This window comes from Bubalus kerabau, chromosome 10 (assembly GCF_029407905.1).
Source record: "Bubalus kerabau isolate K-KA32 ecotype Philippines breed swamp buffalo chromosome 10, PCC_UOA_SB_1v2, whole genome shotgun sequence".
Lineage (NCBI taxonomy): Eukaryota > Metazoa > Chordata > Mammalia > Artiodactyla > Bovidae > Bubalus > Bubalus kerabau.
Window position 1 is genome coordinate 55,507,136 of NC_073633.1, and position 13,366 is coordinate 55,520,501.

The window sequence follows — 13,366 nt, forward strand, 5'->3', positions numbered from 1 at the left end:
GCTACCAGTACTACCAGCTTCATAGGAAAATGTGAACATGAACATGTGGCACAAAGTCCTTTCGTTTAAATGGGGATGTGAAAGGCTTGTGTAAGCATGTCCTTTTGCCGAACGAAATTGATTTGAGTGTACATGTTGACTACTAGCACTTATTCCACCATCTGTGTTAAACTACATAATAGTGAGGTTGTCATGTAAAATTTTAAGTTATAATTTGGGCGTTTCTAAATATGATCTTAATATTTAATTTTTACTTGTATTGTTAGGATGCATGAGGAAATCCCCAATTTCATCTGGGTTGAATTTACCACCACACCTCACTGAAGTCAGCCATACCGTTTTGAATTTATGTCTATCACCACCACTGATAACTGGCATAAGTAATGATGGGCCGCTGCTACCACAAGTTTGTTGAGAAATCGAGTTATTCCTGTTGCTTTTGGTTGTTTTGACAGTTAGCATCTTAAACTATTACTTCCCCATTCTGATTTATTTATATTGTGAGTCAGCGATACCCTGATTTCCTTCAGAGTTGTAGTGCTTATATTGCTCCTTTCTTGCTTCCTGTTCTTAAAACTGCTGATAATGTGGTTCTAAGAACAGTCATCTTTCAAGGACTTTTTAACTTTACCTAGTTTAAACTTTACCTAGTGTATCAATGTTTTTCCCTCTAAAATTTGCGATGAAATGATTAAGAGGGAACCTATTTTTCTCTCCCTCTAGGTCCTGTTTAACAAACTTAAGTAATTATTCCCAAACTAAATATCCATGTCCACATGCTGGGGTGTATTAACATCATGTGACTCAATGATATTAAAGTAAAAATTGAATGAATCAGCTTAGTTAGCTGACAGACTCTGGTTCTCTGTGTTTAAAGTAGTATTTTCACGTGATAGACTTACTGAGGTGGTAAAATAGCTAAAGACATGGTTTATCTTTTAGAATTGCACAAGGTGTGTATTTTCTCTTACAAACATGGGATATTTTTACCAGCAGAAATGGACAGTATGTTAGTTGCCCCAGATATTTTCACTAGTCTTTATTGAGGTGTAAAACTTAGCAGGAAGCCTATTTATGTAGTTTAATTAGAAAAATAAGCTTGAGGTTGAGCAAAGCAAATGCTTATTATTCAGTGTTACACCTTACAATTAAATATTTATTTTTTAATTTAACTAATATTTACAGGCTTGTTATGTGCCAGACACTGTGCTAGATGTTGTAAACATAGTGGTAGCAACTTCCAGTCACTGCTTATATTTTTGAAATATTAAATATTTTTGAGCATGTGAAGTATTTGAAAAAATACTGAGAGCGTCCTGTTATTTTTCCAACACCCAATACAAATGTGAGACTAAATAATGAAAGTTCTCTGGTTATTAAATCTAGGATAAAACATTAGTTCACTTTATAGTGAATATCAAAGGTTTAAATAAGTCAAGATGATTGTATTTTAAGTGTGTTTTCCATTCATTTCTCAAAATTGCTTAAGTTTTTCCCAGAGAATTAAAAATGCCTTACTCCTACATATAACTGACTTTTCCCAGCAAATATGTTGATGAAGAAAAGACAGCATTTGCTTCTTTTCTGTTTGCAAGTGGCTCCTCAAAAATGTAAACCTTTTGAAGATTTTTGAAACTCTTAAGCCTAAGTAAGAATTCAAACTGGGAAAAAAGCCTCCCAGTCTTGGCAGATTAAGAATTTATAGTTTATTGTGTGAAATCTAACACTTTAGAAAACTATGTAATTTTGTTATTGTTGTTCTGGAATACAATGGTTTTTTGCTACAGCTTTGTGTATCTTTTGAATGTTATAATGACACAGCAGATAGGCAACCATTAAACATGACCACTGGTTACACATACATGGTTTTAAAACTTAAATAATTTAGAAGGATTTACTGTGAAAAGCCTCATTCTCCCCATCTCACCTTCTTCTTCCACTGGTGTCAATCACTTTTACCTCTGTTTTAAAACTTCTAGTGATAACTAGTAATACTTTCTGTCTCTTGAGATGTATGTGTTCAGTTCAGTTCAGTCACTCAGTTGTGTCCAACTCTTTGCGACCCTATGGACTGCAGCACACCAGGCTTCCCTGTCCCTCACCGACTCCCGGAGCTTGCTCAAACTCATGTCCATCAAGTCGGTGATGCCATCCAACCGTCTTATCCTCTGTCATCCCCTTCTCCTCCTGCCTTCAGTCTTTCCCAGCATCAGGGTCTTTTCCGATGAGTCAGTTATTCACATCAGGTGGCCAAAATATTGGAGTTTCAGCTCAAGCATCAATCCTTCCAATGAATAATCAGGACTGATTTCCTTTACAATTGACTGGTTTGATCTCCTTGTAGTCCAAGGGACTTTGCAGGTCTTCTCCAACACCACAGTTCAAAAGCATCAGTTCTTTGGCACTCAGCTTTGTTTATGGTCCATCTCTCACATCCATACACGACTACCAGAAAAACCATAGCTTTGACTATATGGACCTTTGTTGGCAAAGTAATGTCTCTGCTTTTTAATATGCTATCTAGGTTGGTCATAGCTTTTCTTCTAAGGAGCAAGAGTCTTTTAATTTCATGGCTGCAGTCACCATCTGCAATGATTTTGGAGCCCAAGAAAATCAAGTCTGTCACTGTTTCCATGTCTATTTGCCATGAAGTGATGGGACTGGATGCCATGATCTTAGTTTCTTGAATGTTGAGTTTTAAGCCATCATTTTCACTCTCCTCTTTCACTTTCATCAAAAGGCTCTTAGTTCCTCTTCACTTTCTGCCGTAAGGGTGGTATCATCTGCATATCTGAGGTTATTGATATTTCTCCCTGCAATCTTGATTCTGGCTTGTGCTTCAGCCAGCCAGGGATTTCATATGATGCCCTCTGCATATACGTTAAATAAGCAAGGTGACAATATACAGTCTTGACTTACTGCTCTCCCAATTTGGAACCAGTCTATTGTTCCATGTCCGGTTCTGACTGTTGCTTCTTGACCTGCATGCAGATTTCTCAGGAGCTACTTCATTTTTTAAAGTTAAGTTTACTCATCTATTGACTTACTCTAATGTAAGTAAATCAGATATTCCATTTATACCTCCTGCCCCTTTAAGTTAACACAGTTTTTTTTGTACTGCTAACCAGTTGACCTTAATGACTTCTTAAATATATTTAAACCTCTCTTTCATATTCCATCAACCTTGGCAAACTCTAGATCCGTCATTTCATAAACTGAGGATAGTAACACCCATATCCTTCCTTAGAAAAACTGAAACTAAGTTAAAGCATGTAGTTGCATGGATAGAAATATTAACTAAGATCAGTGTCTGAAAACTCATGCTAAACTACATGAGAAAAGCTTGGTATAGATATGAAACAAATAAAAATATGGCATAATTCATTTACTGAACAGATACTGAATAGCCCTCTTTAAGTGGCTCAGAAATCGTGGCATTGGAACTATGGAGAAATAAATATAAGAGACAGCACACCACTTGGGCTCTGCTGAATTAAGAGTATAAATGTTAGTTACTAGTGTTCAATTTCCAGAATTAACCTCTCTCCAAAGGACAGAGAATTTGATGATGGGTCTAGAATAGAGAATATATTTAGTTTTATTATTTGTGTCCCTCAGCCACAAAATTGCTTTTCCATAATTCACAGTACCTAATAAATGGTAAATCATTTCCTGGACACACACATGCATGTATACATGTGGAATAAGTACTTCACTCCACAGCACCCTTATCACAAACGGTAATTTCTAGAATATATATACTCTGACTCTTCTAATTCTTGGGGTGGGGGAGGGGAATGGAAAGTAGTAGTTGCAACCCACTAAATTTATTTCATGACTGGGGTGGAAGTATGAACTCAAATATGAGATTATTGCATCTTTTCAACAGATAATGTGGAAGATAAGCCTATGAAATTTTTTCTTTCTCTCTCTTTTCTTTTTTCTTTAACAGGATTTTGGCACTGTCGATTATCAGGAGTTTGTAGTTGACATTGAGTCCAGACTGAGGATGGAGGGGGTAGAACTTAAGGAAGAATGGCAAGATGAAGATTTTCCAATGTGAGCAATGTTTTTAAATGAAAACAAATTCAAAACAGAACTTCACTACTTCTTTACTGAGGTGTCACTTACTAAATGAATATTGATCGGACTCCTTAAAGAAGCACAGTGTTGCAAAATGTTCATTTAGGACTAGTAATAGAGTCTTCAGGATTTCTAGAGGAAGATGGTCTTTAGAAGCCTGCAGGAATTATTAAATTTTATGCTTTTATTTTAAGACAAAAACTTGTTAAATTAGACAAGGAAAGCTTTCTATATTATCCGGTGAGCGACCGTGACACATTTGTGTTTGTGTTTACAATTCTGTCGGCACTGGTTAGGGTAAGAGAAAGAGAGCAAAGGCAGACCATATGTTTAAGGGATCCATGCCATTTTGGTCAGAAGACCATCTCAGTGCATAAGAAGATTACTTTGCAGTTGGAATAAGAACAGCTGGTGGAGAGTACTGAGTCATTGCATAGCACAGCATGATAATCATAATATAGAAATGCTGAGCTCAAAAACATACAATCGTCATTTTCATATTCCCATTGTAAGTGACAGTTTAGCTTCATCATACATTGTATTGTACATCCTATTAAATTCATGCATTTGAAGTATATTCATTTTGTAAAGTAATGATTTTTTAAATTTGTTTTGTAGTTGTATTTAAGAGCTGTTACATAGGGATTATATACCTACTTTTATGTGTTACTTATATAGATATGTAAATCAATTGAGACAGTTTGAAATTTTTCTTTAACAGTAGTTTGTAAATTACTCAAGCTTAAAGAAACATTGCTTTATTCAGTTTTCCGCATAATTGTTTCTATAAGCTATTTTAATAGATCTTTGAATGTCAAAAGATTTATTTTTTTAATTTCTGGGTTAAAAATTATGTCTGTGTGTTTTAGACCTTTACCAGAAGATGATAGTATTGAAGCAGATATATTAGCTGTAACTGGACCAGAGAGTCAGCCTGGTAAGAACTTGACACTTAGAAAATAGACTTTTATCTGTGGTATTTCTTTCTAACACACTTTGTCAAGATATAAAATATACTCAGTTCTTGTTCCATCATAGGGTGCCAAAGGGTAAGTTGACTGTTTAGGAAAGCATTTTTGGAATGCTTTGGAATACTTTGCAAAAACATACCCTTGGGTTTTAGAAATTTTGATCATGAAGGAGAGAGGGAAGATGATTTTTAGTAGTAAATAGTGACTGTAAGTTCTGCTTCTGTTTTTTAAAAAGGCATATCCTTGCTGGGATGTGTCAGCTTGGTGTGATACAGAAGCAGTAGTGATCAAAGTCCAAAGTTTGTAAGTAAGGGCTTTGGAATTGTTTAATGAATGTTATTTTCTCAAGAATAAAGTGATTAAAGTTCCCTTATTCGATTTATGGATCTAAGCATTTTTTTCTAAATATATCTTTGGTTTTTCTTTTTAACCATTCCAGGCTCACTAGAAGTTAATGGCAATAAAGTGAGAAAGAAACTAATGGCTCCCGACATTAGCCTAACTCTGGACCCTAGTGACGGCTCTGTGTTGTCAGATGATTTGGATGAAAGTGGGGAGATTGACTTAGATGACTTAGATACGCCATCAGAGGACAGTAATGAATTTGAGTGGGAAGGTAGGTGTTTCATTGATTTTACCTGACCTTTGTTAGTGATTGTGTTCATGTATATTCATAGTGGCATTTTCACTTGACCATGAAACCAACTAAAATCAATGATTAAGGGATTTTATTGAAATAAGATGTTATCAATTCTAAAGTTCATGTATAGGTTGTAAAGATATAAAATTTGGCTAATGTTGAATATTATGGCTTTCCAAACTGTTTATAGTAGATTACATGTGGCTTTATTTTGTTTTAATTGCCCAGTGCTATAAAGTTATGTCTTTCCATTTTGCTTCCAAATATTGCTTGATAATTACAGCGTGTTCTTTTATTCAGTGGATCAACCAAGAGGGAAAGCACTGAAAAACATATTTTAGGGAATTCTTAAAAGTAGTTAAGAATCTGCAGAGAGGGAGTTCTATAGGGAGGGTTTAGAGGTGTGTTTTTTGAGGTGTTTTTTTTTTTAGTGGGTTCATCTGATAGTGCTGCACTTTGTAAATGACCAACTTGAACTAATGTGGTCTCCTTGACTCCACTCTTAGATTTGTTATCATTAGCTATTTGGAATTGAAAGGAATTGGCATGTGTTTTGCTTTGCATGCTTCCTTTAGTTAGATAATTGCTGTCTAGTATCTTTGTAGTTGGGAATAATTTATATATACATATTTCATCTTTTAAGTGACTTTTGGTTCCAAGCAAAAGTTTAGCACTAGGTATGTTATCCGCGGTTAAGAATAAGATTCTTAATGTACTTTATCTTTTGTTCTTTTTTCTTCCCCATTTTACTGGTTCAATAAGCAATCCAGTAGTAAACAATATTTTATAAAGATACTGAAATCGTGTTCTGCCTATGTGTTTTGTCTCTTCTTTCTTTAACGCTGCTGTAGTCATTTCCTGGAAGGATATTTTCCGTTAACAACTTTGTCTTGGAAACAAACAACTAACATACAGTAGGTTTCCCCTTCCCCCATCTCTTGGTAAGGACTGTGATACTAAAATTTTGAAATTCATTACATCATGAAAAATCAGCTAAAATGCAACCTTAAGGTGTAAATCATACCTGATCACTGGTGCTTGTGCTTTGGCTAATGTCAATTTAAAACAGACTTTTGCATGTACACTTTGGAATATTATCAAATAATTTTCTGCTTTATGAAACTGATCAAATGAGAAGTAACTATTGACTTGTTAACCACTTTCTATCTGGTATTATAATGTTTGGGGAATAATTTATGTGTTCAACAACAAAAAACACTCGCCCCCAGTGAGTTGCTTTAGTTACTATAGTGGTAACTATCTGTCAAGGACAGTGTTGTCAACAGAATCTGCAAATTGTAGATGTACATTGTACTGCAGTTAGGTCCTCTGTGAATTAAGCAATACCAAAAAAGTTAAAGAACTATGATTTCCAAAAATAAAATGGCCTTATATCAAGAGTAAGCCTTTTCCTCTATTATGGAAGAAATATTTAAAATTCCACAAACAGGGAACTCTACTCAATATTATGTAACAACCTAAATGGGAAGAGAATTTGAAAAAAAAAAAAAAATAGATACATGTATATGTATAACTGAATCACTTTGCTGTACATATGAAATTTTCACAACATTGTTATTCAATTATATCCCAATATAAAATAAAAAGTTAAAAAATATTCCACAGAAGTTATAATAAAAAATATTCTCTGAACAGTCTAATTGGATAGTAAAGTGGTTAACATGTAATTTGATTTTCATTGTGTAAGTAACAATCTGTGATTCAAAAATCTTTTATTTTGACAGATGATCTTCCAAAACCCAAGACTACTGAAGTTATTAGGAAAGGCTCAATTACTGAATATACAGCAGCAGAGGAAAAGGAAGATGGACGACGCTGGCGTATGTTCAGAATTGGAGAACAGGACCACAGGGTTGATATGAAAGCAATTGAACCCTATAAGAAAGTTATCAGCCATGGAGGTAAGAGTTACCAAAGATTTTTCAGATTTTTTAATATGCTATCAGATATCTGAATGCTTAGAGAATCTTTCCTTTGAGATATTAACATAATTTTGAAAGTATAATAAACATTGTGTCCTTTTAGAAATGTAACAGGCTTGAAGTAAAAGAATAAAACATTTAAAAATTGTTAATATACACATACAATAAGTTCCAAAAGTATAAGAGTATACAATGAAAACTATCTCCCTCCACCCTTATCCCTAAACACCCTTAAACTGTGACTTAACACTCTCCTCTTTTTATCCATTTATACCCCAATACTTTGGCCACCTGATGTGAAGAGCTGACTCATTTGAAAAGACCCTGATGATGGGAAAGATTGAGGGCAGGAGGAGAAGGGGACGACAGAGGATGAGATGGTTGGATGGCATCACCGACTCGATGGACATGGGTTTGGGTGGACTCCGGGAGTTGTTGATGGACAGGGAGGCCTGGCGTGCTGCGATTCATGGGGTTGCAAAGAGTCAGACACGACTGAGCGACTGAACTGGATTGAATTTATATGGAGTAAAATACTCTAATCCTTTGTTTTCTTTTTGCAGTCTTTGCAAATTCCTTTTTTAATTTTCCATATTCATTGAGAGAAAACTGACATGTAACATTGTATATAAGTTTAAGGTATAAAATATGTTGATTTGATGCATTCTGTATTGGGAATGATTGCCACCATAGCATTTGTTAACACTTGCATCACATCTCATAATTACCAATTCTTATTTGTGGTGGGAACATTTAAGGTCGAGACTCCCCTTTTAGCAACTTTTAAGTACATGATAGATATTGTTAACTGTGTTATCTGTTGTCACCATGTGGTACATTAGTCCCCAGAAATTACTCATCTTCTGACTGGAAGTTTGTACTTTGACTGTTATTTCCCCTTTTATCCCATCTCTGGTAATCACCGTTCTAATCTCTGTTCCTGAGAGTGTAGATATTTTAGATACAAATGATAGAGTATTTATCTTTCTTGTTTCATTAGAAATGCTCTAATCTTAAGTGTATGATTCACTGAGTTTTGACAAATGCCTATATAACCATATATACTCATATAATCTACACCCTATAGACAGACAGAACATTTTCATTGCCCCAGAAAATTCTCGGGTGCTCCCTCTCAATGAATACCCTCTCTGCAGTAACCACCATTGTAATGCCTACCCCATGGTTAGTTTTGCCTGTTACAAAATTTCCTGTAACTGGAATCACAGTTTACACTCGTCTGCTTTCACTCAGCATAATGATTTTGACATTTATCCTTGTTGTTGCATGTATCGGCAGTTCATTCCTTGTTACTGCTGATTTGTTTATCCATCTCTATTTTGATGGGCCATGTGAGATTTTTCCAGTCTGAGCTATTATGATTAAAACTGCCGTGAGCATTGTTGTACAAGTCTTTGCGCTTATAAATACAACCTGGCCCTTTAAAATATGATTCTTAATTTACCTTAAAACTGTGAACAAATCACATAGCTTTACCACAAAGTAGAGAATTCATTCTGCATTTTTATGGAACACCTACTTTGTGTATTTCTGGAATATACAAATATAAGGCTTGGTTCCTTAAGAAATTTACAAGTCAAATAGGAAAAGCTGTGAAGTACAGCTATAATTTCTATCATTCTGACTGTCCTGTATGTAGAAGTTTGCATAGTCACTCTTTAAATAGCACCAGAATGTTACTCTGTAGATCCTGTCATATAACCTGAATTCCTCCTAATGCAGGACAAGGTGCCACATAGGTCAAGCAGATTGGTTTTTTCACATAGTCATTTCTGCTTAATTTACTCTCTGCCAAATGCTTTCTCCTGCTTATTTCTATGGTCTTCATTCATTTGAAAACAAATCACTTGAATGTTTGCAGTTGCATTATTCTGCCTAATTTAGTCTTACGCAGTGAAGAAAACAGGATAATATGGATCAGGAAGTCCACAGATTATGTATTAATTCAGCTCCATTCATTGGAAGCAAGTTGTGAGACCTACCTCATGGTTTAAACCTAATATTTTTGAGACATAGCACTTTATTTAAGAGAAAATAGTAATTAGGGCCATTTTGTCCTACCGAGTTACTGCAGTGTGTTTTGTGACTAAGGGGTTAAGAAAGGCGGTGAAGATTCTGATGGAGCGTTCAAGCTTTTCAGTGCATGTTTGTAAACAACAGGAATGAGAGTTAAAGCAGAAATACTTGTTGCTGGTTTCAGCTTAATACCTATTATAATTAAAACATTTACATTTTAGAGATTATAATTAAAACATGTTTTAGTGCTGTTTTTCTTCACTTAGTCTTATATCAGAGATACAATCTTTTCTTACTTTGTAAGACCCTAAAAGCTACAAAATGCTAGACATCACTGAATGTGAAACTATTTTTACATTTACTATTTACATGTAAAAAAAAGTTGCATAAGAATGTTTTATTGCAGATGTTGTATATTCTTGGATTATATCATTCTGTCTACTTGATAAAATAGGGCTGGCTTTCTGAGTATGCTAATTTAAGTGGGTTTCTGGTTTATATGGCCACCATTTCCTCATCAAATTTTATTGTTTTTGAGAAGAGAGGATTTAAAGATCTTTGTAAGACGATACAAGGTCAGACCAATGATAGCAAAAAATATACTTTTTGATTCAGAAATGTGTGGAACATAAACCACTATAATTTATCAACTATAAATGATATCCCCTGTAAAGTCTTCAGAGTATAATCATGCTGGTTTCTTTTTCAGGGTATTATGGAGATGGATTAAATGCCATTGTTGTATTTGCGGTCTGTTTTATGCCTGAAAGTGGTCAACCTAACTATAGATACCTGATGGACAATCTCTTTAAGTAAGTAGATCATCACAATATTTGGAAAGAACTGAGTAAATCAGATCTCTAGTTTAAGAAAGTGCACTTTATTTAGCTAGGTAAAAATTGTAAATATCCTGGTTCTGGTTCCTTAAGTCTGTTATTTGACATTCTGAAACTATTCCAACTCAATAGAAGAATTGTCATTTTAAAACTGGAAGGGATATTACAGATTATTTGTTCCAACTTCTTTATTTTACATTTAAGGACACATTAAGTGCTTTATTGTGGGAAATTTCAAACATATACAAAGGTAGAGAGAAGTATATATTAAATCTTTGTCTATCACCCACTTCCACAATTATCAGTTTATACATTATTCCCATAAATACTTCCCTCATGATATAATTTTGAAGCAATACCTGCAAGTATTTATCATCTATAAACATTTCAATGTGTATTTCTAAAAGAAAGAAGTTTTTTTTTTTTTTCTTTAAATGGCAATAATACTAATAGAGTTTTGAATTTTTGCTTTCAGTGAAGGACAGGGAAGGGAATTGTGTTATTTGGATAAACCTGGTTTGGTTCTGCATAGCAGTGTTTAAGACTTTATTTTTATAGGTATGTTATTGGCACTTTGGAGCTGTTAGTAGCAGAAAACTACATGATAGTTTATTTAAATGGTGCAACAACTCGGAGAAAAATGCCCAGTCTGGGATGGCTCAGGAAATGCTATCAACAAATTGATAGAAGGTATTGTAAATACAAGTTAAAAGCTAGTCTGAATAAATTTTATAATGTCCTTATTAGTTTAAAATTTATTTTCTGTTACCATTTACAGGTACCATGTATCTACTTTATAAATTACATTTACTAATTTCATAGCAAGTTTCTATTTTCAGACTTACAAAATTGCTCTTTATTTCTTCTTTTGTTCCACATCAGACATTTTCCTATAGTTCATATTTTGGGAAAGGATGGGGAATTCAGTACATTTCCTATTTTATTACATTCTGGGTTTTGCTTCATTTATAGTGCTTAGTTGAAGAAGGAAATGGCAAACCACTCCAGTTTCTTGCCTGGAAAAGTCCATGGACAGAGGAGCCTGGTGGGCTACAGTCCATGGGGTCGCAAAGAATCGACCACGACTGAGCACATAGTGCTTACTGTATTTCGTTATTTATGATGCTTATTTATCTGTAATCTTTCTTTGGAGTGAGCTCTAGAATTGTATTCTTCTGAGAGTCGTGCATGCTAATAGAAGGAATTTTGATTCTCTCTTTGGTTTGATTTGACCACAGCTAATTCAGAGTAGTTTAATCAACTCAGGTCTATGAATAGGTTTCTCTTCATATAGGAACATGACATTGGCTGGTTCATGTAATTTTTTAATGTTTAATGATTATGATAAGTGTAAACTATAACAATAAAACAGCAGTTTTCATTTCATCACTTTAAGTTGTCTGGGATAATGCATTTAACTTTTAATCAGAATTTTATACTTGGTGTTGGCAGTGGTGGTTTAGTCACTAAGTGGTGTCAGACTCTTGCAACCCCATGGGCTGTAGCCCACCAGGCTCCTCTGTCCATGAGATTCTCCAGGCAAGAACACTGGAGTGGGTTGCCATTTCCTTCTCCATTTAGACTCCATAAGAATACATTAGATCTGATTCATGTTGCCTGTTGCCTAGGTGATTTCCCCTCTCATCTTTCTGCCTTCCCAGTGCCTTTCATGTTGTTGAAGAAATCAGTAACAGTTTCCCCTCATTCCTGAGAAATGAAAAGAGCTTACTTTTATATTCATCATTGACCTCTACCCCTGACTGACAAGAGTCCTGAAGACAAGTTGTTTACTAGGAGACATTTAATAACAGGCTATACTGTGAAAATAAATATGAATGAAGTAGAATTAATTTCATGGCAGTGGGAAGGGCCATTTCAATTTAGGAGTGCTTTTTGTTTTATCTTTTGTTGTCTTTAGTAATATATCTAAATGACAGCTCTTGAATGAGGGTTTTTTGTTTGTTTGTTTGTTTTTCAGTTTTTTGTATAGACTTACAAACTTATTGATGACTTAGCTTTTCTTCTAGCATTAGAATTTGTAGAGTTTTTTCAAACTTTTTTTTTTTTTTTAACTCCAGGTTACGGAAAAACCTAAAATCTCTAATCATTGTACATCCCTCTTGGTTTATAAGAACACTTCTGGCTGTTACAAGACCTTTTATTAGGTAATTTTCTGAGAGCCATTAACTCAAAAAAAAAAAAATCTACAAACTCTTTGTATGAATGTTTTGTCAATTCTGTTGGTCAAAAATATTAAGGTATTTATCTTTATTTTTTTTCTATAGCTCAAAATTCAGCCAAAAAATTAGATACGTCTTTAATTTGGCAGAACTAGCAGAGCTTGTCCCCATGGAATATGTTGGAATACCAGAATGCATAAAACAGTATGTTGTGTTTTATTTATTTCATTGTATTTGGATCTTTATATTTTAATATACAAGAGGTAAATATTTCAGCATCTATTCTTTCTCCCTTCATATATTATAAATATTTTGTAACTGCTCTTTTTTTAATAACGAAGAAAAGGGGGAAGAAGACACTTTTTAACACCTACCTTTTAAGTCACTGTTTTCTTTGGGCTATCAGTTGAAGTAGGAGAAATTGTTTCTGGTTTGGTTCATTTATAATTTTAAAGACTAGTGACAGTCTAAGAGATGATTCTTGACTGGCCAGTACTAAAGCACATTCTCCACACCTGAACATGCTGCTCTTTAAATTTAAGTAAGCTCATTATGGCATCAAATAATCATATTACTAGGGAAATAAAATATATTTATATCAGTCTAACCTTGATACTTTTCAGTGGCTGTAATTTGTTCTATTTACCAAATTTACTTACGTAACTTCTAGAAGGAC

The 13,366-nt window shown here is 34.3% G+C and overlaps 1 protein-coding gene across 5 annotated transcripts in view; it reads left to right on the forward strand.

The window, feature by feature from the left end:
- The window catches only part of BNIP2 (BCL2 interacting protein 2), a 228,141-nt gene that overhangs the window by 207,297 nt on the left and 7,478 nt on the right, over window positions 1-13,366 (forward strand). For all 5 annotated transcript variants that reach the window (XM_055537786.1, XM_055537782.1, XM_055537785.1 and 2 more), the window contains 8 exons: window positions 3,953-4,059; window positions 4,953-5,020; window positions 5,494-5,670; window positions 7,440-7,616; window positions 10,384-10,486; window positions 11,069-11,200; window positions 12,589-12,675; window positions 12,796-12,894. In XM_055537786.1, coding sequence (XP_055393761.1) covers window positions 4,010-4,059; window positions 4,953-5,020; window positions 5,494-5,670; window positions 7,440-7,616; window positions 10,384-10,486; window positions 11,069-11,200; window positions 12,589-12,675; window positions 12,796-12,894 — 893 coding nt within the window. In that variant the 5' untranslated portion in view covers window positions 3,953-4,009. Of the gene's footprint in view, window positions 1-3,952; window positions 4,060-4,952; window positions 5,021-5,493; window positions 5,671-7,439; window positions 7,617-10,383; window positions 10,487-11,068; window positions 11,201-12,588; window positions 12,676-12,795; window positions 12,895-13,366 lie in introns of those variants that run through there.